The 25,000-nt window shown below is 43.3% G+C and overlaps 1 protein-coding gene across 3 annotated transcripts in view; it reads left to right on the plus strand.

Moving 5' to 3' along the window:
* LOC147012718 (protein FAM135A-like) overlaps positions 1-25,000 on the plus strand; it is a 151,136-nt gene that overhangs the window by 12,806 nt on the left and 113,330 nt on the right. For 2 of the 3 annotated variants that reach the window (XM_085853821.1, XM_085853822.1), the window contains exons 2-3: positions 5,516-5,618; positions 23,852-23,931. In XM_085853821.1, the coding sequence (XP_085709947.1) occupies positions 5,539-5,618; positions 23,852-23,931 (160 nt within the window). In that variant the 5' untranslated portion in view covers positions 5,516-5,538. The remainder of the gene's footprint in view (positions 1-5,515; positions 5,619-23,851; positions 23,932-25,000) is intronic. The other variant, XM_085853824.1, reaches the window with a different exon arrangement.

Genomic DNA, 25,000 nt, shown 5'->3' on the forward strand with positions numbered 1-25,000 from the left:
GCCTGATGGAGTACTGCTCTCCCCTCCGGGCTGGTGCTCCTGCCTCCCACCTTTCTCGGCTTCACGCCGTCGAAACCAGGGCATTTAAGATCATCGGCATCTCCCGCAATGAAGCTGAGTCTTTGGGCCTCTCACTCAATCACCGCAGGTTGGTCGGTGGTCTTTCTGTCTTCTACCGACTCCTCTCCAGCCTTCCCCCCCCCTGCTCTCTCTGCGATTTGTCCCCACCACATTTCCACAGGGCGCTCAAGGTCCGCCAACAACCCCCTTCTGGTAAAACTACCAAAATCACGAATCACTGCTCATCTTCATTCTTTCATTCCTCTTTTTTCCCGCCTTTGGAATAAACTCCCTCACTCTATTCAATCCCATTCTTCCCTCCAGGCTTTCAAAACAGCTGTTCACCACCACCTCTTATCTTCAAGCTTCTTATCTTATCTTCATCTTCTTATCTTATCTTCAACCTTCTTATCTTATCTTATAATCCACCCAAGCCCACTTCCTTCAATTCTCCTGCTTTCCTTCCTGAAAGTCCCTGAAATGTCCATCTTCTCTTCGCCATGTTCCCATCCCATCCTCATCCCTCTCCTTTCCACAGTTCACCTAATGTGTCTGTTCCCCACTGTTTTGTCCCTTCCACTCCCGCCCCTCTTGTCTCATGTCCCCTTGCTGTGAGTTGTGTGTTAGCTCTCATACGAGCCTCGACAAGGTATACAAACAAAAAAAAAATTCGTCCTTGTGACACACGCAACCTGTCCAGCAAGTTTAGTCCAAATCCGTCCTCAACTTTGAGATATGTTGCTCACAGACAGACAAACAAACGAACAAACAAACGGATAGGGGTGAAAACATAAGCTTGGTCCACCTTTGGTGGTGGAGGGATAAAGAAAAGCTGCTAACTGAAAGTGAAAACTCAAATTTGCCACCTTGTTCATGTCATTCATTGTGTGAGGAGCTACCAGAATATGAACCACCTGTCTTGTTTTCAATTTCAGTTTATAAGTTCTACATCGACCTCTTAACCTTAGTTTTTGACTCGAGTCGGACGGTCTCTTCGTAACAAATTTATAACTTTTGACATTTTTTACATCAAGGTGGCTATACCTGTAAACTGTTAAATTATGACCATTCATTTAACTCCATGCAGTATGAAAGCACAATCCACTTCATCAAAATATATTTATATATACATATTGCTTGTATTCAGTGTGTGTGTGTGTGTGTGTGTGTGTGTGTGTGTGTGTGTGTGTGTGTGTGTGTGTGTGTGTGTGTGTGTGTGTGTGTGTGTGTGTGTGTGTGTGTGTGTGTGTGTGCGCGTGCGCGCGTTTTATTACAAGTAAATTCAGCAGGTTATCATCCGGTGAAATATCTTCTAAATTCTTTCTTTTTCAACCTTTGCTGTATTTTACTTGCGCCACCGAAGGTGGATGGAGGTTGTTTTCACCCGTATGTCTGTCTGTGAGCGGGATGCCTCAAAAAGATCTGGGCAGATTCGGCCGAAACTTGATTCACAGGTGTGGTGTATTTCAATGGCGAATTGATTAGATTTTGATGAGAATCCAATGCAGACCCAGACTATCAGTGCGAGACAAATCGTAAACTTTTCAGCCTGACAGAGGTATGCACTTTTTAAGAGTGCCGTTATAGTTGTTTGTTGCATTCGATTCTCCTTTGCTCGTGTTAATCGGAAATTGTGAAACCACAATGGTTGCTTTCGATGCACCCACCATAATGCTTCTTCACATTTGCCTAATGTGTTAATTGTCTCATCAGTCGAAAATGCAAACATTTAATACGAGGGCAGCTGTTTCATTTGTGTAAACATTGAAATCAGAATGTAATATTTATCTGAAAAATTAGGGAATCTTTCCTTTTTCACCAGAGCGCGAAACACGTGTGGTATCGATCACCATGTCATCAGAGGTGCCTTAAACGTATTGCTGCTGTAATAATAAGTGTGGAATGTGAAATGGTGAATTTTCATTGGCTTAAATATCCTCCATTTTATAACACACTTGTGTTTTCACAATGCTTTGTTGTTGTGCTTCTGGTTGGTTTCACGTAATAACTGGTAATTTCCAATAATATTTCTGTTTGTGAATCACATGCTCAATGCTCAAAACCTCATTGGGTGAAATTATGAGCGTGTGACTTGAAGATAAATTTTGACTATTTTGTGTTCCAGACGTGCACATAATTGGTTCAACACATAATTTGTTACTTCTTTACCACCACTTTAATAAAGTAGGAGGCATTTATGTTATTGGTTGCTCAAAATAATGTTGTGCTGATTGTGAATACCACTGATATTTACGTTTTATTTTAGCTTAAGATTGCATTGGGATTGGAAGGAGGATGTGGGGGGTGAGTGTCGGGTGGGGTGGGGGGGGGTTCATTCATCCTGATTGCCTCAAGGAAAGGTGTGTACGTGTACGTATGTCTCGATCTCAAATGTCCAATCATGTCTCTCACCCACTCTGCTGTCACCTTACCAATTATTCATTTACGAGGAGGACAGAGAGGTTAACACAAAACTGATATCTATATATATATATATATGGATATCCATCCATCAATCCAGCAGGACCACACTCTGTGCAGAGCATTGGTGCTGCCAAAGCAATCTCCCGGGCTATTGGGCACAATCCTGGACAGGTTTCCACTCCGACGCAGGATACTCAAATGGCTGAATAATTCCAGAAAGCTGGTACTCGTTTTGCCGACCTCAGAAGGATGACAGGCTGATTCAACCCCATCTGGTATTAATTCGAACGGAAAGTGGGATTTGAACTCGGGACCCTCGGATCTGAAGCCTGCCACCCGAACCATGAAGCAAACACCAGGCATTATATCGCTTGATTAAATTGCTGGGTGAATGACATTTGTTCACTTTTCGACATATTTCAATCAAGGTATTATCACCGATTATTCTGAACGTCAGTGGTCTTATAAACAGATCTGCCCTGACTTGACTTCAACATCGATAAACGTATAACAAAAGTGAAGCAATGTCTTAGATTTTTTAGATCCTCGTGGAGGATCTCTAAGTCTTCTTCACGCTGTTGTTCTTGTGGACTTTTTTGTTTCACAACCCAGAGTTTTCATCGAATCTTCGTGAAACTTGCCATGTATATGCAGAAAGCCCACGCGCAGGCAGTAACCATCTCCGATTTTGGAAATTCTTCCTAGAAAAAAAAGTTGAGGTCATAATATCGCCGCTAATGGAAATCGCCTCTACCATTATCTCCGAAACTAGGCAAGCTGTTTGAATTTTGTTTGCGGGAATCAAGCTGGGAATTAGCACAGATAGTTTATCGCAAACCTGATACATCACAATGACGTCATATTCGTTTTTATGACGTCATCATTAAGAGGACGAGGATCTTAACTCATTCGAGCTTGTTTTTTTTTAAAATCTGAGTATAAAAGCTTAAATTTATCTCTGTGTACTCTCCTTGGCCTGGTCGGATGGCCGAGACCCTAGAGGTGTGCACAATCGCTTCTAAGCTGTCGAGCCTTGGTTTGCATCTCGGCCCAGCTGTAAACTGTCTGTCATCTCTGTGTTTCATGAGCACGGTTATTCATCAATGTGAGTGCTGTCCCTCAGATGGACATTAAACTGGGTGTCCCCTCTGCCAGCATTAGCTGGTGGGCGTTAAAGATTGCACAGTGTCCGTCGCGAAGAGTAGGTGAGCTCTTGTCGGCACCTTGAACAAATTACAAATACCCACCCTAATTACTGCTGGGAAGGCAATGACAAACCACCCAGTGTAACCCTTGCCAAGAAAAATGATTCAGCAACACCGACGCTCTGTAACAGAGTTCGGTAGATCATATCAGATCAGTGGTGACCTCAATCCTCCTTTCTGTCGTTTGTCTCAAACTCGTTTTCAATTTCAACCATACCTGTATAATTAATGATTGTCCTCAGGCAAGTGGCTTTCCTTGCACCAGTTGTATTCTCAAATGGTTTGTGTTTCAACGTATTTTACTCCCACGTGGCTATAAGCTTCATTAATTGTTTAAATTGTTTTCTTTATTTTCTTCTCCTTTTTTTTCCTCTATTTCACATCTTCAGTAGAATGAAACGTTCTCTTGTAAAGAAGCTTGCACACCGTTTCTACCTCGGTCTCACCTGCATATTTCTAATGCCCTTGCAAAACTGCATCAAGCTATTGTGCCATTTTTTTTTTTTAATACAGATAGATGGTTAATGTTCATGCTTCCAAAGCACACAACCGCTACATTGTTTGAAAGAAACTTGTGCTTTCCATTTCTAGATCTGTTTAACCAATTTTATGTCGATCCCACTGTTGTACCTCCTGACTTTAAATGAGTGCAAAACAGGATCGAACATTACAGATAGGCTATCGTTGATCCCAATTGTACATGATAAAATTGCAGAAACAGATTTTTATACCGTTCTATTGTTAGCAATAGAGTCCTGCAGATGGCAATACCCCCGTGCTCGAAGCGCAAAGCGGGGTTAAGCGATTCGTTCACTCTGTCTACAGATGTCAGTCATTGATCGTGGAACCATTTAAAATACAATTGTCTTTTTTTATTAATATTATTGTTATTATATTTTGAACACTGTAGAACACAAATCTCCATTTTAGCAGTACTTTGGCTCTGAATTTGGCAAATCGTGTGAAATCTCATCCCGATCGCGCATCCGCAGAGAGGAGTGACATAATATTTTTCGTCTATCCGTGTGTCTCTGTTGTCTGGCAGTCAAACAGATGAAAAATCATTCCAAACAGGAAACTTAGTGTTTTTAGAGACATCGTGAAGGATACAAACAGGCACTAATAACTCGTGTAAACCTGTTGCATCAGGTGGTGGGTGCAAAGATGGTGCAATAACTGGCTTTGGAGGCTGGAAGTAAACTTCTGAAAAAAAAATATTAAAAAATTCTACGTCCTTTGAAATATCTGTTTTATTTCTTTTGAATTGTATATACTTGAACACTGTAGACCACAAATCAGTTTCTTGGCACTTACAAAAAACCTTAAGTTTGCAGTACTTGGACAAAATAGTACGCCGTCTCGACCAAACAACTTTTCCGCTCGCGCTCTCAGTGTTGGTGCTCAGACAAAATATCGAGATTCAGAAAAAAATTGTGGCTCAGATGAAGTGTAGATTGTTCTCAGAAATGCAAAGCAGGAATTTAAAAGACCCTTTCCACATCCTTCTCAAGATTGTGTGGGGTCAGGTGTTCTAAGAACTCTCCAATTGGTTCTCTCAGGATTGTCACGGTGATGGATATCGACTGTGGAGTGACTGGTGTAGGTTAGTGACACATATTGGTTGTGGAATGACAGGTGCAGTGACGGATATTGGTTGTGGAGCGACTGGGGTGGTGACATATATATCGGTTGTTGAGTGACTGGTGTAGTGATGGATATTGGGTGTGGAGTGGGTGGTGCAGTCGATTGTACCGTGATACTGCACTTTTCTTATTATTTCAGGCTTGTTGGTTTCAGTACTGACTCTCGGAGTGTTGGTGTTTCAGGTGGTTATGGTTGTGGTGGAGGAATGGCAGGGCAGGTGCAGGCCAACGTCGAGGTGTCCGTCGAGCTTCTCAAGTTCTACAATGTGGACCTCTTTCAGCGGGGGTAATGATGTCTATTAACGTTTGGATAACTGTAGAAATTTCTGCAGATGTATTTTTTTTTTTGGACTTTTCATTCATTTTCACTGCTCCCCCATTGTGTTCAGCAAATATATAAGTGGCATGGTTACCTGGTGCTGAGCACAGATCTGCTGCTTCTGCAGAGATAATCCTTGTGTTGGCCACTCTTAGGATACCTGTCACAAGCTGAGTCAGTAAACCTCCACCCATTTTTTTTTGAGGCTGTATTGTTGTTAAAACACCTTTTGAATGTTGATGAAAAACGGATACTTTAGGAATGTTGGCTGATTTGAGCAAAACTTTGAGATTCCTTGCTGCAGGGATCCGACTTTGCGATCCTTTGCTCAAAAGTCTCCTGTCGATGAAAACACTTCCCCTGCTGAAAAAAGACCAGTTCTGGGAAACGCTTCATGCTGAAAAAGCAGCGGCAAACAAAATGAAATGAGGCATACATACCATTCACCATGTCGCTCCAGTTTGCTGAAAATATAAGAAATTCAATTGGTATGACAAAAGCGAAGTGATTGTCCAAAATTATATCAGCACCAAGTAGGTAATGATCCCAAGGATTCATCAGTAATTGCTTGCTCTCAGGTGGGTGACCTGTGAGCAAAGGGCTGGCTCTACCATCACCTCTCATGCACTCGCAAGCCTTCAGCAAACAGCCTTGGTGAGAGCAAAAACAAATTGAGAAATATATAAAGAGAGAAGCTGCTATTAGAAAACCTGGTGGGAAAATCTTTATTGCTCTTAAAAACTCAAAATTGCTTTTTTCTGTATTACAACGCTGAAGAGCCCTGCTGTTTTACCACGGGACATCTTCTTCCACCAAGCGGTTAATTGCACTCATACATGATCCGGGCCACTTGATGCCAGCACAGCAAGTTTTAAAGTGGCTTCCCTGGCCGTCCAGCAGAAAACCATGGGGGAAGTTGGCCAACAAAAGTTTTGATCTCATAACGGAGTGTCGTCTTGGGTGCATAATCGACAAGTCACCTTCAGAAATAATGGGGTTTTCCTCCAGACAAACTGCAATCCAAAGAATTGATCCCTAACTTTGTATAGTTTTATGAGATGTGGTTATTGTATTTAAATTATCTTAATTACCTCCGCCACCAAAGGTGGAAGGAGGTTATGTTTTCATCCGTCTTTGTTTGTCTTTTTTTTGTTTGTTTGTTTTATCTGTTTGTTTGTGTGCAGGATATTCTCAAAAAGTTGTGGACGTATCTGGATGAAATTTGGTGGGCAGGTTGGGTGTATGACAAGGACAAACTGAATAGATTTTGGTGAAGATCTGGATCCGGCTACTAGAATTTTTTTTTTTACACGATTCTTCACCGTTGAGAGATATGGCCAAAAACAATACATAGCACGGTTTTTCAAAAAGTTGTGGACGGATTTGGACAAAACTTGGTGGACACATTGGATGTGTGACGAGGACAAATTGTTTCGATTTTGATGAAGATCTAAATCCAGATCTGGATACGAGAGTTATTTAATTTTTAAAATGATTCTTCACCACTGAGAGATGGGGCCAAAAATGATGTATCGCATGATATTTCAAAAATGCATTGGACCCGACATGCTCTTGTGGATCAGGCATTGCGGGACGGAGGTATGCGCTCTACAGAGTGCCCTTCTAGTTTTCACTGTGACAGTATGTGATAAATGTCAGTGTTATTTTGCACAATTTCATGTTTCTAGCTGGTGTTTTAGTCCTCCCCTGCACCCACCACCACCCCCACAAAAAAATATTTATATTGGCAGGATGGCTTAGCCTTCCTTGAAGTACGCACACTCACCTCTAAGCTGTCTAGCCTGGGTTTTTTATTTTTGTATATGTTGTCAGAGCTCGTATAAGAGCTAACACACAGAACACATAACAAGGGGAGCAGGAGACAATAGAGGGAGGAGAGGAAAGGACAAAACATTGGGGAACAGAGACATTTGGAGAGCTGTGGAAGGGAGAGGGATGGTATGGGGTACACTGCAGAAACAAAATGGATACTGCAGGGACTTTCAGGAAAGAAAGCAGGGAATTTGAAGGTGTTGGGTTTGGGGTGGATTCACAGGGGTAGAAAAGATTGAGGCTTTGGATGGGAGAAGATATGAGATGGTGGTGAATGGCTGTTTTGAAGAGAGTGTAGGAGTTTGTTCCAGAGGTGGGGGGACAAAGAGGAATGAAAGAGTGAGGGTGAGCAGTGATTCTTGATTTTGGCAGTTTCACCAGAAGGGGTTTTTTGGGGGACAGAGCTCAGACACAAGTGGGGGAGGGGGTGGCAAGACCAGAGAGGAGATAGTAGCAGACAGAAAGACCTCCGACCTGCCTGTGGTGAGAGAGTGAGAGACCCAAAGACTCAGCTTCATCGCAGGAGATACAAATTATCCTAAAAGTCTTGGTTTCCACAGCGTGAAGCCGAGCTCGGTGTGAGGCCAGAGCACCACCCCAGAGGGAAGAGCAGCACTCTACCAGGCCACAGATGAAAGCTTTGTAAGTGTTTTGGAGCTCAGGTGTACCAACGGAGGAATTTGCACGACGGGGGATGCCCATTCGGCGACTGGCTTTGTAGGCCAGCTTGGAATTGTGGCGTTCCCAAGAAAGATCATGGCAGTGTGAATCTCGGCCCAGCTATAAACTGTCATCCCAGTGTTTCACACACACGGTGATTCATCAGTGTGTGTGCGGTCTCTTGGATGTACGTTAAACTGGGCACCCCGTCTGCCAACATTAGTTGATGGACGTTAAAGTCCCACGGTGTCTTCCATAAAGAGTAGGCGAGTTATCACCCGTACAATATTGCCATTTTCCAAATTCCTGCCATAACTACTGCCCAGAAGTCAGTGGCAAATCACCAAATACCGTATATCCCTTGCCATGAAACTGCTTCAGCAGTATGGACGCTCTGCAACAGAGTATGGCAAATCAGAAATATATATATATATATATATATATATATATATATATATATATATATATATATATATATATATATATATATATATATATAGATATACATATATCTTCTTCTTCCTCTTTCGGCTGCTCCCGTTAGGGGTCGCCACAGCGGATCATCCGTATGATCCGCATCGTGATTTGGCACATGTTTTACACCGGATGCCCTTCCTGACGCAACCCTGGTTGCCTCTTACGACACAGGGATATGGTACACCTATTTTAACCGGGGTATACACCGGCCCAGTATACTGGTACTCATTTCGCCGACCTCGGAAGGATGACAGGCTGAGTCAACCCCCTGGTGTATTAATTCAGTGGCCCAACGGGGCTTGAACTCAGGACCTCTTGGATCCCAAGCCGCTGCCCTAACCACTGCGCCAACACCAGGCTTATAGATATACATATATATGTATCAAAAATATGTGGAGTGTGACGAGCTCTCCTCCGATCTCCATTGAACGTAGTCCGACACCAAAGCATCACCTCCAATCCGAAGGTCTCAGCCTGGCGATTCTGTCAAAAAGAGAAATATTACATGGTCAACATCAGAAAACCATCAAACGGAGCCACCTATCTGGATTTTGGGCTTATTTGCCCTCACCAGGACAGCCTACCACCTCTCCTCAAGCCAAGTTTGTCCATTTTATGGATGTCCACTTAAGATGGCCCTTCCCATTATGTCTTGTGGGTTGATGGGACAAAATGCATTGTGACGGCTTTTAGTTTGGTCTTTTATTCATTTTATTCCTTTACGTTGCACAAATAACCTCTCCTTCATGCACGCAAACAAGTACAAGTAGATAGTAACAGGACAGCTTCAGGACCATGAACCGCCAGAACGCCGTTCAAGCTGCGCGCGATTCCTAAACGGACATTTCATTTCAATCTTCTCTGTACTCGAACCACAAATCTACAACCTTCATACAACCACCACAATACCTTCCTAAAAATCCCCACAATTACCTCTGCTCAACCTCCTCACCACAAATGCCATGGTACTTCACCCACCTCACCACAACCGCGCCGAAATTCCGCAAACACAGTCGGCACCCCAGACGCTGACCACAGTCCTTTAAGAATGTCGGGGTACAATGGACATTACGCACCATGACGGATGCTTGAGGTCGGAACAGATTGGCATGTAGCTCAGAGCGGAAGTTTGCGCTGGGGTCTGTTCAATGTCTTCTGAGTAGCCCTGGCGCTGTCCGAAATAGTGACCGCCATTTGGTGCCCAGGCTCGTATGAGAGCGAACACACAACACACAGCAAGGGGGGCATGAGACAAGAAGGGCGGGACTGGGAAGGACAAAACAGTGGGGAACAGAGACATTCGGAGATCTATGGAAGGGAGAGGGATGGGCAGGGTACATGGTGAATACAAGATGGACATTACAGGGACTTTCAGGAAGGAAAGCATGGAATTTGAAGGAGGTGAGTTTGGTGTGGATTAACGGGGGTAGAAAAGATCGAGGATTTGAATGGGGGATGATGAGAGGTGGTGGTGAACAGCTGTTTTGAAGGCCTGAAGGGAATAATGGGATTGAATCGAGTGAGGGAGTTTATTCCAAAGGTGAGGGAAAAAGAGGAATGAAGGAGTGAAGGTGAGCAGTGATTCGTGATTTTGGTAGTTTTACCAGAAGGGGGTTGTTGGCGGACCTTGAGTGCCCTGTAGAAATGTGGTGGGGACAAATCGCAGAGAGAGCAGGGGGGGGGGGGTGAGACTCGAGAACAGACGGTAGAAGACAGAAAGACCACCGGACATGCCTGTGGTGTGAGAGTGAGAGGCCCAAAGACTCAGCTTCATTGTGGGAGATGCTAATGATCCGAAATGCCTTGGTTTCCACAGCGTGAAGCCGAGAAATGTGAGAGGCAGGAGCACCAGCCCTAGGGGAGAGCAGTACTCCATCAGGCTGCGGACTAAAGCTTTGTAAGTGGTCAGGAGCTCAGGTGGGCCGAGGAAGGACTTTGCACAATGGAGGATTCCCAGTTGGCGACTGGCTTTGAAGGCCAGGTTTGAAATGTGGCTTTCCCAGGAAAGATCATGGCAGATCGTGAGACCCAGAAGCTTGAAAGAAAGGACTTCTTCCAGAGGATTGTTGAGAAAGTGGATGGGGGGGGGGGGGTTCTAAACGTTCCTTTCAGAGAGACATAGTGAGAGTGTGAGATTTGTCCGGATTGAAAGACATGTTCCATGTGTTGGACCAGTTTGTGATTTTTACCCAGATCTGTAGTGAGCGAAGAAGCTTCTGCTTGCCGGTCTGAGGGATGACCGATGTTACGGCGGAGGGTGGAGTCATCAGCAAAGAGATGTAGAGGATTTTCCAGAGAGTCCAAGAGATCATTGATGAAAACCAGAAAAAGAAAAGGACCCAGAACGCTACCTTGAGGAACTCCAGCCTGCACAGGAAGAGGGGATGAAAGAACTCCATTTAGGGCCACACGTTGACTGCGACAGGAGAGGAAGTCTGCGAGCCATGAGTGGAGATGGCTTTGGACACCATAGGAAGAGAGTTTGATCAGGGCAGGGTGCCAGACCGTGTCAAAAGCACGGGATATGGCTCTGATTCCTATGTCTAGGGATATGGCTCTGATTTCATGTCCGGCATTGAGGACCTCCATCCATTGTTGGGAGAGCAGAAGCAGCATATCCAGAGTACGGTGATCTGGTCTGAAACCAAATTGTTGATCGGAAATCAGGTCATTGGAGAAGAGGAAGAATTTAATGTCTGAAGCGATGATGGATTCCATAACCCTGCTGATGATTGGGAGAAGGCTGATTGGTCTGTAGTTGCAGGGATCTGTTTTTGCACCTTTTTATGCAGGGCAGTGATGTTTGCAGATTTCCAAGCAGATGGCAGATGACCTTGAGCAAATGAGGGTGAATAGAACAGAGAGAGGTTGAGCAAGAGCAAAGGTGCAGGTTTTGAGCACACTTGGGCTGGTGCCGTCTGGACCGGTTGCAGAATCTGAGTCGAGGTTTGACAGCAAGCTCTCCACTTTGTCAGGAGAAAAGGATACAGTGTCCACGGATAGTTGGGTGTGACTGGGTAAGGTGGGTAGAGAAAGCGATGGGTTTGGGACACAAGATTTAGCTGCAAACACCGAGTTTAGGCATTCTGCTTTTTCACGTGCGGTATCAGCAGTGCGGCCATTTCAGGTAAGGGAGGGGATGAAGGGGGAACATACACCAGAAACAGATCTGATTAGGTGCCACCAGGATTTGGATGAAGGAGAGAGATTTGAGAGTTCAGACTTGACATGAGAAAGATGTTGTTTTCTGGCTCTCCTGAGGGTAGATACACACTTATTCCGAGCTTTGTGGAAGGAACTGAGATTACCCTCAGTTGGGTTTGCTTTCCATGAGGCAAATGCAAGTTGTTTCAGGACAACTGCCTCGCCACAAGCTTCAGTAAACTGTGGGCGTGAGGAAGGGTAGGGCAACGGAACACGAGAGGGGATAAATCTGTGCATGGGGGAGAGCAAGTTTCTTTGAAAGAATTCCCAGGATGAGTTGATGTCACAAAAGTAGCGATGGGAGACCAGTCTGTAAGTTTGATGGCTGCTCGGAGACCCTGCCAGTCGGCTTGAGTGAAATGCCTGACTTGACGGCGCTGAGGTGGTTCTCTGATAACAGCCAGAGAGATGTTTACTTTGACATGGACGTGGTCAGAAGAACCGATCGGGGTGGAGGAAGAGCAGCAGATATTTTCAGGGAAATTTTTCAAAATCAGTTCCAGAAGAGATGGAGTACCATTGGTTGAGATCCGGGTCGGGAAATTGACCGATTGAATCGGTCCCAATGAGTCGCGGAAAGCTTTTGCTGAGGTGCCATGACAGGTGAGAGAGGTACCCACACCGAGCCAACTGGCATGATGACAATTGAAGTCGCCACATATGAGGAAGAGAGAGTTTGGATGAGAAGATAGAAGTTGGTCCATGTTTTCGGATAGTGAGGTGTAAATGGAGTCATCACTGTTTGGTGGATGGTACAGTACACATATAAACATGGGGTGGGAGTCGAGGGGAAGCCGTAGCCAGAGGTATTTCTGGGGGTGTGGGGGAGTGTGGGCAGTGCATGGAGAGTGTGGAATAGAGCCTCTGATGAAGAGAACAACTCCTCCACCAGGATGAGGCTGAGCTCTGTCATACCGGAGGGGGGGAGTAACCAGGGAGAGATACTTGGGAGTCAGAGACGTCTTGAGGGAAGAAAGTTTCGGTTGGGCAGATTATGTCTGGTTTGTCAGTGGCAACCTGTATGGAAAGATCTGAAAGGTTTGAGCGATGGCCCCAGATACTTGAGGTCCACACTGTTAATGAGGAGGGAGGGGAGGAGGCTTTGGGTGCAGGGGGTGGGAGGGTAGGACAAGGGATGGGGGGTGAGTAAGGAGGGTTGTTTAAAGAGTGACGGGATTGCAGAATAGCTCGGGGAAGTGGCCAGATGAGTCTGAGAAAAGGCTCTGTGGTGCTGGGGGAGAGGGGGGCAAGAGAGGAGGCAGAAGGCAGTTGAGGATTTGAGGAGGTGGAGTGATGAGATGGAGGTGAGAGGGCAGTGGAAGGAGGCAGCTTTGTGGATGAGAGGGGGGGGCAACTTTGAGAAGGGAGAAGGGTGAGGGGGGAATTTTTGAGAGAGGTTCCTAATCAATGCAAAATTTATCACTTCCTGTACTCTTTCATGTTGGAGAATGGATTATATTTGTGAGTGATGGGATGTGTTTGACTGGGGTTACAATGAAGAACTAGTCGTGCTGGTGAAGTCTTGTGTCGATTTGCGTCGGTGGACAGGGAGAACCAGACGTTTATCGAGGTATGCTAACCACCATGGGAAGGAAGGAGAAACTGAAATTTCTGGAGTTTACCCCCGATGAAGGCTAACCACCCAAAATGTCTCCTTCCTCTTGCGTTCCACAGTCATTAGCATACCTCGATCCTATTGATTTCATCCATTGTTTTGACTGTGGTTGGGCTGGGGAGGGTTCGTGACTTAATTGGGCAGTAGATAAGATCGAAGACCATTTTCATGTTTCACAACACAATCGGGGGTATGGTTCAATGGTCAAATTTATTTTATTTTATTTTTTCTACCAATTTATGTCAAGACCAGTCTGAAAAATGACTAAAGCATTTCACAAGAACAATAAAAAAGGAAGAACATTTGAGGCATCCCAAGGTGGTCTACCCACCGAAGAGAATGGTGGACATGCTGAGTTGCGGTTACAAGAGATGTCTGGCGTGACAGATGACGCTGTATACGATGCTTCAGGGTACAAAACAATCTGCCTTTTCATTGTAAAATCTTTTTCAATTTTTAATGCATGTCTCAAAGTCTCACGGGGTTACTTGTCGTGGACTAAAACGGCAGCACTTTTGTGCTTGATTGACTTTCGGACTCATGCTCTTGTTTCGAGGAAATTTGATTTGATTTTATTATTCCTCCGTGGAAGTACATTTGCATTTAGCATTTTGTTTGTGTTTTCTTTTCGATTGATCAATCAGCAGAATCTCCTTGCAGTGAAAGACTGGCTTTTAAGAGCTTGTTTGTTTTTGAAATTTAATTCTGCTTCCATCACTGAAATACAGCAACAAGTCTCGGGAACATTTTCCAAAAGAAAAACGTTTTATTGACTTAAATAACTACGAACATTACACATTCAGAGCTGAAACTTTGTGAGGAGACGCACTTAACCCAGCATGCCCAGAGTAGCTAAAAACGACATTGGAGAGATTCATTAGGTAATCATTGGAAGGCTTTTTGTGCCTGAAAATTGAAAGTCTTCAACTCGAGTCTCCCGATGTTCTTTCTCATCCCATTTATTTTTCTTTCTTTTATATTTTATTTTTCATTTTTCATTTTTCTCCAAGCCCAGGAAAAAAGGAACTTGCCACATTGAAAGATTTGGAAAGTACAAAGTGGAGTGGAAACTGTGGCACGACTGATGCTTTGTCAAAATCTCATCCGCCGGCATGGCTATTTATGAAGTATTGCTTTACGACACAAATAAGTCTCTCTGTGAACTCAATTCTGAGCATATGAGCTTTAGCTGATGCATATATTCATATATTTAGCATGGACGATGGGAATGGAAAATTTCTTCCCGAAAAGTGCCACCTCCCCACCAACTTCCTGACAATTAACTCAAACTCACAACAGGTTTTGGGCCTTTCTTCCCAAGTTGTTTTCAGCCAGTCATAGATTTCTTAGGTAGCCGTGGGTTATTCCTGGTGCCGGTGGAATAGAAGCCGTGTTTTTTCCCTTGAATTTTTATTCGGGGATGGGGTGGGGGGGGGGGTTGGGAAACTTTCTCAAAAACATACTTGCACAACAAGCACGGCTGTCTGACGAGGTCATCGGTTCCATACCTCACCATCATCACCGTTTTGGCCCATTAACCACATTACGGTTCTGTTGGGGCAGGCCAGCACCAACGCAGCAACCGAGGCAGTGAGAACACATGAGACAAAACGATGCACCCAACAAAATCTAATGCATCTCTGACGTAAGAGCAACATCAAATCAATATGTCCTCGGCATACAAGACCCAAAATTATGTTGCAGTTAACAACCATTCACACATCCAACATCATATCAACACACTTAAATGACACCACAACGAATATAAAATAAAAATAAGTATGAAACAAATTTTTTTGAGGCTCTGTGTGTGAACCACTGACCACCATATAGGTGGAGTGTATATGTGTATGTATGTATATATATATATATATATATATATATATATATATATATATATATATATATATATATATATATATATATATATATATATATATATATATATATATAAATATGCCTGGTGTTGGCTTAATGGTTGGGGTGGTGGGCTTGGGTTCCTAGAATCCTGAGTTCAAATCTCACTCTGCTGTTGAATTAATACCAGGTGGGGTTGCCTCTGCCTGTCATCTTTCTGAGGTCGGCAAAATGAGTGCCAACTCGCTGGTATACTGTATTGGAGTGGCGACCCGTCCAGGATTGCGTCCAATAGCCAAGGAGACTGCTTTGGCAGCACCAACGCTCTGCACCGAGTATGGTCACGATGGATGGATATATATATATATATATATATATATATATATATATATATATATATATATATATATATATATATATATATATATATATATATGCAGATGCTTGGTACTACAGAACTTTAATATGGATACAAACAAACACGACATAATAGTGACCGAAGCTTTTCGAGTGTAAAAATCGCAGCAAGTGAAGCCGTGTGCTTTATACGCAGGTCTCAATAAGGTAGACGCTGATTGGTTCAACGGTAATGACGTCACGGTTAATCCGAACGCCCATTGGTCAGCTCATCATCTTCACCTCGAGCTCCCATTGGCTGGAGCAGAGTTCGTCGATGATTGACATTTGCAACCACATCCTGGAGAGAGGGGGATGGGTTTCCCCTAAGGTCCATTCACCATTTGTTACCGTACTTCCCTTGATCTTTCCATGCTGAAAGAGACACAGAGATCGTACAAATTCCTTTTGACGACATAATATTGGATCGGTGGTAAGGATGAAGATTGGTTCCAACATACGTAAATGAAACGAGCTCCGACCTCGGCTCAATATCCTGAACATATCTGCATTGTACTGGTCTGCACAGATTGGGTTGGCAACCATGTACTGTGCAATGGCAGATGAAGCAGGTACAGTGGCCGGTGGTTACTGGGTATTTCTACATGCTCGCACTGGTTATTTTTCTTTTTCTTATTCTTATTCTTGTGGGTTTGGCTCAAGTCATTCACGGACTGGCTGGCCAAGCTTAATGCTCGACTAAGTAGTTACGGCAGGAATTTGTAATTTGGTCATGGTGCCGGTGAGAGTTTGCCTACTCTTTGTGAAGGACACGTGGGAACTTTAACATCCAGCAACTAATGCGAGCAGACAAGATTCCCAGTTTAACGTCCACCCGAGGAACGACAATTGTATTGATTAATCGTCCCTCCTGCGAAACACCAGTCGAGATTCAAATCCAGGCGAGACAGCTGAGAGGGAAGTGTGTGTGAACCTCTCGGCTATATTGCCAGCTCTTTATTATTACTATTAATTTTACAAGTTTGCAATGAGCAATTCGATATGGTGTATGAGATTTTGAATATGCGATCCAAGCATCATTAATCATGGGTTCAGATGGGAATTCTAAACATGCCAACCTAATTATTTTGTGTGCTAAATATTGTTGATCCAATTTTGATTGCATTCAATATTCTTCATCGACTACGGTCCTCGATGTGGTACAAATGATGTGCCAATCCTTCTGTTTACACATTTGGACAGACAGAAACAAGAGAGGAGAACCCTTAATTGCCTATTTGGAACAGCAGGAGTGCATTTCGCCCTTTTCACAGAAACGCTTCATGTTTAATGTCGAGCTTGGATGCTTTTGTGAGAAAAGAAACCTCACAATAGTTGGGAACTTGAGAACGGTACAGGGACCAGTGAATAGTGTTTCCTCAATCACCTTATTTAAGGTTATCAGCTTTTGTTTAGTTCTTCTCTTCAACACAATTGGAAATTCTGGTGTCCAACACAATTGCCATCATTCCAGAATATTGGCTAGAAGATTGGAGTGGAAAGCTGACAATACAAAACCAAGCAGTTTATTGTGGCATATGAAGATTGTAAGGAGCACATGTTTGGTTCTTAGTTATGTTTTCGTCAAAAACACCGTTCTTCTTTCTTTAATGGCCACGAGTATTTCCACATTTTTGTGGAGTTGGCCAGGGGAAGTTTTTGGCTCAAGTCTTTCATGACCTGGACAGCCAAGCCTGACGCTCGACTAAGTTGTTATGGCAGGAATTTGTAATTTGTTCATTATGGCAGTGATTGTTCACTTACTCTTTGCGAAGGACACTGTGGGATTTTTAACGTTCACCAACTAATCCTGGCAAATGGGACTTCCAGTTTGACGTCCATACCGGGGAATGGCACACGCATTGTTGAATCACCCTGCCTATGAAACACCGGGATGACAGTTTATAGCTGGGTGGGGATTCCAACCCAGGCGAGGCAGCTTTCGAGGCGAGTGTGCGTGCGTACCTCTCGGCCATCCTGCCAGGCCATTCAAAATCGGCATATACCTTACAAATGTACACGCGTGTCTCCCAAGGTACAACTTACCCGGCTTTCTTTCTCAAAACTACTTTATTTTTAATATGCAGTTTGTGGTTTTCCTTTTATGGTTTATTGGATTGGAGGATCATCGTAAATTAGTCATTGCATCCAGGAATGACAACATAGTTGTTGAAATTTTGAATAACTGGCATTAGAACTCGGTGGACTTCACTTTGTTGGCCTTAATATAAGAAATGAGAAATTGTACAGCACATGAGATTATTTACGATGTGCTTGTATCAACCTTCTGCTTAATCCCCCCCCAAATTTTTTTTTTTGGTGAGATGTGGTAAAGAATGAGGGGGATGGGGAATGTTAGTATGTTGTTACAACCGCAACCTGAGGTGGACAGAGGTTATGTTTTCACCCCTGCGTCTGTTTGTTACTTGTAAAATCGAAGATTTTTCAAGTATGTTGGTCAGTCGATTTTGTTGTTCTGCCTCTCTGTCTGTCTGTCTTTCTGTCTGTCTTTGTCTGTTTATCGCCTACAGGTCACAATTTTAAATCGATCTTCACGAAACTTCACCACATGCTTCAGTTTGTTAGAAGGAAGAAGCCTATTGTTTTTTAGTTCAAAAGGTCAAAAGGTCAACATAGGCGAAAGGTCAACAACTTGGGTAAGGTTTATAAAATCCTCAGTTTTCATCCGATTGACTTGAAATTTGAAGAGGATTTATGTTTGAGATCACTGAATTCAACCAACCTAATTGGTTGGTTGAATTAAACCAATTAGGTTGGTTGAATAAACCAACCAATTAGGTTGAAATTAACATAGGCCCAAAGTTAGCAACGAAGGTGATATTTCTAAAATCGTCAATTTCATCCGATTGACTTCAAATTTGAAGAGGATTTATATTCCAGGTCACTGAATTCAACCAAGCAATTATTTTGAGGTCAACATCGACCAAAAGGTCAATATAGGCCCAATGGTCAACAACTAAGGTGGTATTCCTAAAATCGTCAATTTTCATCCGATTAACCTAAAAATTAAACAGCAACTGCATAGTTCATCACTGAATTGGGAAACAAACTACTTTTGAGGTCAAAAGTTCAAAGGTCAACTCAAGGTCAAACTTCTGAAATCAATTTAAATCTGAAAAATCATCAATTTTAATCTTAATGAAACAGTCAATTTGATGTATCCATTGCAATCTTTTGAGAGTGAGGTGGCCTTTACAAGTATCGTGCTCTGCATGACGTGTTTCTTGTTCGTTTGTGAACAGAATATCTCAAAAAGTTGTGGACGGATTCAGACATATTTGGCAGAGAGGTTTGGGATGTGAAAAGGACAAAATGACTCGATTTTGGTGAAGATCCTCATCGAGATACTAATATTTTTTTTATGTGATTCTTCACCATTGAGAGATGGGGTCAAAAACGATATATATAGGACGATATCTTAAAAGGTTATGGATGTATTCAGACGAAACTTAGACAGGTTGGGTGTGTGACAAGGAAAAATGGATTCGATTTTGGTGAAGATCCGAATACGGACACAGATACGAGAATTAAAAAAAAAAAAATTTCCAATGATTCTTCACCATTGAGAGATGGGGCCAAAAAAACGACTATATTATTGGATTTGCTAGATATCCCTTAGTGTGTGTGTGTGTGTGCGTGTGTGCGTGTGTGCGTGTGTGCGTGTGTGCGTGTGTGCGCGCGCGCGAACGCGAGGCTCCACAGCACAAACCAGCAAACCGATTTCGATGAAACTTGGCAACAGGTGCCATATGGGCTGGGAGTGTGCGCGTTTGAGTTTCGTTGCGAAGCAACCACCCGTTGCTATGCAGCGGCCGAAAAACCGCGTTCACTATTTTCAATACTTGTCCCACAGTTTTGAATGTGGAGAAACGAGACTTTGGAATTAAACACTTCGAGATATTTAGAAAATTTTACTGGAGCCGATTTTTGATTTAGGTTTTATTTTTTCAGATGGTAGTCCTTCAAAAATAGGGTGTCTATTTACCGTCATTTTTTATGAGGAGTGCCAGTTGGCAAAACACGCAATAGGAAAAATCTTGCCAGGCAGAGGAACAATTGTATGTGAACCAATACGTCTTGGCAATGAATCTTCCTTGGTGGATCGGTCAGAATGAAAAACATCGTATCCAGCGCTTCGATCCGAGCGAATCCCTCGTCGCCTACCGGCTTGTGTATATATATATATATATATATATATATGTATATATATATATATATATATATATATATGTATATATATATATATATATATATATATATATATATATATATATATATATATATATATATATTACTCAAAACGTTGTGTTCAAATTGTGACAAAACTATATGGGTGAGTTGGGTAGTTGACAAGAACAATCTGATTCGATTTTGGTTGATGTCTGGATCCAGATCCGGCCTATAAATGGGACACAAAATGGAAATTGTTCAGCCCGGTTGAGGTATGTGCTCTCCTGAATGCCATTGTTGTTAATTTGTAAAATTATTTATCCATAACATAAATATGACCTGCATCTTTGAATCCATCCATCCATTCCATTGGGACAATACTCTGTGCAGAGCGTTGGTGCTGCCTTTGCAGTCTCCTTGGCTATTGGACACAATCCTGGTCAGGTCACCACTCCAACACAGGATACCAGCAAGCTGGCACTCATTTTGCCGACCTCGGAAGGATGACAGGCAGAGTCAACCCCACCTGGTGTTAATTCAACAGCCGAGTGGGATTTGAACTCAGGATCCTAGACAATGTATACATTATCGAGGCTCGTATGAGAGCTAACACACAATGCACAGAAAGGGGGCAGGAGATAAGAAGGGCGGGACAGAGGAGTACAAAACGATGGGGAACAGAGTCATTCGGAGATCTGTGGAAGGGAGAGGGATGTGGCGGGGAACATGTGGTATACAAGATGGACATTACAGGGACTTTCAGGAAGGAAACAGGGAATTTGAAGGAGGTGGGTTTGGGGTGGATTAACAGGGGTAGAAAAGATTGAGGCTTTGGATGGGGGATGATAAGAGGTGGTGGTGAACAATTGTTTTGAAGGCTTGGAGGGAAGAATGGGATTGAAGAGAGTGTGGGAGTTTATTCCAAAGGTGGAAAAAAAGAGGACTTGAAAGAGTGAAGGTGAGCAGTGATTCGTGATTTTGGTAGTTTTACCAGAAGGGGGTTGTTGGTGGACCTTGAGCGCCCTGCGGAAATATGGTGGGGACAAATCACAGACAAAGCAGAGGGGGCAGAGACAAGAGATAGTAGAAGACAGAAAGACCACCGACAGGCCTGCATTGAGAGAGTAAGAGGCCCAAAGACTCAGCCTCATCGCAGGAGATACCGATGATCCGAAATGCCTTGGTTTCCACAGCGTATAGCCGAGAAAGGTGAGAGGCAGGAGCACCAGGCCAGAGGGGAGAGCAGTACTCCATCAGGCTGCGGACGAAAGCTTTGTATGTGGTCAGGAGCTCAGGTGGGCCAAGGAAGGACTTTGCATGATGGAGGATTCTCAGTCGGCGACTGGCTTTGGAGGTCAGGTTGGAGATGTGGCTCTCCCAGGAAAGATCATGGCAGATAGTGAGACCCAGAAACTTCAATGAAAGGATTTCTTCCAGAGAATTGTTGAGAAAGTAGATGGGGGGAGAGGGGGGGTTCTAAACAGTCCTTTCGGAGAGACATAGTGAAAGTGTGAGATTTGTCAGGGTTTTTATTTATTTATTTCCTGTCTATTTTAGTCCAGACAGTTTAAGATATTTTGTCTATGGGTTCCCTGTGTGATGAGGATGGGGGAGGGGTGGGGCAGAGTGTAATACCACATTTTATTTTTCCTTCCACTATTAAAGAGAAAGGCCACTCCTCCCGGTTGTCCATCAATGGGTGGGAGCCATGTCTTTGACCGTCCTTGGGCTGTGATTGGCTGGACATATGGGTTGGTGATTGGTACGCTGTGCCTGAGGTGGGGAAAAACCCTGGGCCATGGTTGGTGGACCCCTCTGGGTTAAGAAAGCCCCTGACAGCTGGTGATTTGTTAGCCTTAGGGTGAGGTGAGGTGAGGGGTGGGGGCTGAGCGGGGCAGATGTAGCTGGTCTGGGAGTAGGAGGGGGGAAACGCTGTGATTGGCCAAGTATGATCAGTCTGAGGAGAGGGGTGAACTGCCAGTGAAAGCATACTACTTTCTCCTCACACGTGCTCTTGCTGCACAGACGCCATGCTCGCATGACCTTTACTCCTTTCTTGCTCTCTGGGCCCACTCCTGCTGTTCAGCCTGGGACAAAGCTCCTTGTACATACAACAGTCTTGGAGGGGGGTTGTATTTGCTTGCATATACACACACATGTGTTTTGATTTTGTTTTGTTGTATTGAGCTTGGTAAATGTGTCTTCTTGGTCGGGATTTCGTCTGTGCTCTCGTGTCCCAAGTAAATTATTTATTTCCTTAAGTAACGTGTGCATTGCGTTCCCACCATTTTGCCGTGCAGACGATTCGGCCAATAACCCTTGGAATGATAAATTGAGTGATTGCTTCATTATAACCGATGTGGTTTAAGACCATTCAGAGTAGGAGATGACAAAATCTGTTCACTGTTGCCTCCTGCAAATTATAGACCCCTTGGTTTAATTCTTGGAGCATTACTCGATCTCCATTGTGTCAGTTGCTGCCTAAACCAGCACTTTTTGGGTAGCAGCCACCCATGTGACAATAATATATAAATGGTCTTCAAGCATTTCAATAATTTGTAAATTGATGATCCATGTGCTAATAACAAGCCTGGTGTTGGCTTCATGGTTAGGGTGGTGAACTTGGGATTCTAAGATCTTGAGTTCAAATCCTGCTCAGCTGTTGAATTAATACCAAGTGGGGTTGACTCTGCCTGTCATTATTCCGAGGTCGGCAAAATGAGTGCCAGCTTGCTGGTATCCTGTGTCGGAGTGGCGACCCGTCCAGGATGTGCTCAATAGGCTGGGAGACTGCTTAGGCAGCACCAACGCTCTGCACAGAGTACGGTCCCGATGGATCGATGGTGCTAATAATTGGGATTTAAAAAAAAATTTTATTGCAAAAGTCCAATTGGGATTTTGGTTTACTTTTGTTTTTTTCTCCTTTCTTTACTTCTTTCTTTCTTTCTTTCTTTCTTTCTTTCAAGACATGGATGAAGTCCACATCATTACAACCTTGTTGCATTGTTTTGATGTGCTGTGAATGAGTTGTTTTGCTATCGGTTACGGCAACTGCTTCTTTCATCGGCAGCTCATGGCTGCGGGGGTCGTATTTTCTGGGGATGCAGCTGCTCTGCTGATGCAGTGCCCCCTCCCTGTAGATTCAAATCGCAATTTGTAATTTGGCCAGGGGACGCGATAACTTGGATACCCTTCGTGAAGAACACCATGGTATTTGTAACGTCCACCATGTAATGCTGGCAGATGGGACGCCCAGTTTGCTATCCAGCACTGATGGATGGCACACACAATATTGATGTATTGCCCGGCCTGCGAAACACCAGGAGACAGTTGGGCCAGGATTCAAACCCAGCTTAGACAGCTCAGAGGCGAGTGTGCAAACCTCAAGGCTATCCTGCCAGCCCAGTCGTGGCAGCAAAACCCGTACACCTTGTAAACTACTTTGTTATGAAAGCAAATATACGAATTGCACTGTCGCCGTCGTATTACTGAGAGAGGTAGGTTATGGAGACCGTTGGATATTGTTGACGTTCCTCAAATGAGGAATGTTGTGTCGCAATACATCTTTATAATCATTCCCTCAGAATTTTCTACCAGAATTGCACAGTTTGAACTCGTAATTTAAGTGTGCGTAGGGAATGCTGGGCACCGGGGGGGTGCAATACAGTTGCAGATCAGCTGATGGAAGCTTTGTGCCTGAAACTTCTCTCAGCAGTGAAAGCAGCGGGTTGCCAGGCCAATGCCAGTTTCTCTTTCTAATGTGTGTGGCTTTGAAGCGGGCAGGTAATTATTAGCACTGCAATTTTGCTCCCGTAATGGTTCATTTATCGCAACCCTATTCTCGCATGAGACTGTTATTTCTTCTTCCTCATTTCCCCCTCCTCACCTCTGGAATTTCAACACGTTCAACTCGCATTTTTGTCTCGGTGTTAATGAAATGTTTTGTGTGCGAATCTGTGCCATGCAGGTTTTACCAGGTGCATGTATCTTTGAAGGTACCGACGAAGATCTCATCAAAGATTGACGTGTGTCTTTCCAAATCTGAAGGTAGGAATTGGTCCTTGTTCATAATTACGCTGTTGCTGAGAATTTTCCAATTGACCGCAGTGGTGTTAAATCTACAAACATTGCATGCAATTGCCATTTTATATGTTATCCATGTTTGGTTTCCCTCTATCTATAGGTGTGGCCTACATGCTGCACTTGTATGGCTTTCATGAACATGCATTCCAGTCGGTCTGTGATGATCTCCTGAAGGCCAGAGGCATTATGTTTTAAGATTGTCTGTCTGTCTGTCGATGGTAACTTGTGAACCACTTGAGGGATTTCAACCAAACTTGGCATAAGTATGGATTGTACTACAACGATAAATGGATTCGATTTTGGGTTCAAAAGGTCAAAGGTCAAAAGTCATGCATGACCTTCAACTAAAATATACAGAATATATATATATATATATATATATATATATATATATATATATATATATATATATATATATATATATATATATATATATATACAGTCATGCGCCGCTTAACGACGTTCCGGGCAACGACGGATCTCATATACGACGGATCTGCCAGCTCTGAAAAAAAAAAAAATTGTTTTAAAAAAAAAAATGTAACTGAAAAATTCCTATCGCCGAGTGATGTAGCCTCAGATAAAAATAGCACATACAATTATATACACTGTACAGTACATAATACCTCATAATGATAATAAACGACAGTGTGGCCCTGTTATAATGTGATCGTTATAATGCGATAAACTCCATAAAATGTCATCGCGAAAAAAACGGTCGTACTAAATCGGCTTTCAAACTGAACCAATGTTTGCACGTTTACCTTCTAGCAAGTAAATCACCTTTGAATTGAAGAATTCCGTGAATAAATCGTTCTTCTTAGTCGACATTAAAACACAGGTTTATTTTTAGTGAAGCTTTTTATATTGTTAAAACAATCGCACTGTTCCGAAAATATATATCACAATTGACAGGTGCTCATTTATTCATTTATAAATTATGACATCGATGCAATGATTACGTCTTTATAAAATCCAAACGCTATTTATTCACCTTTCTATAATCGATGAGAGGAGATTGTAAGCTGCTGCT

Source organism: Eptatretus burgeri, chromosome 14, assembly GCF_056783735.1.
Source record: "Eptatretus burgeri isolate ZD-2024b chromosome 14, Ebu_testis_v1, whole genome shotgun sequence".
Lineage (NCBI taxonomy): Eukaryota > Metazoa > Chordata > Myxini > Myxiniformes > Myxinidae > Eptatretus > Eptatretus burgeri.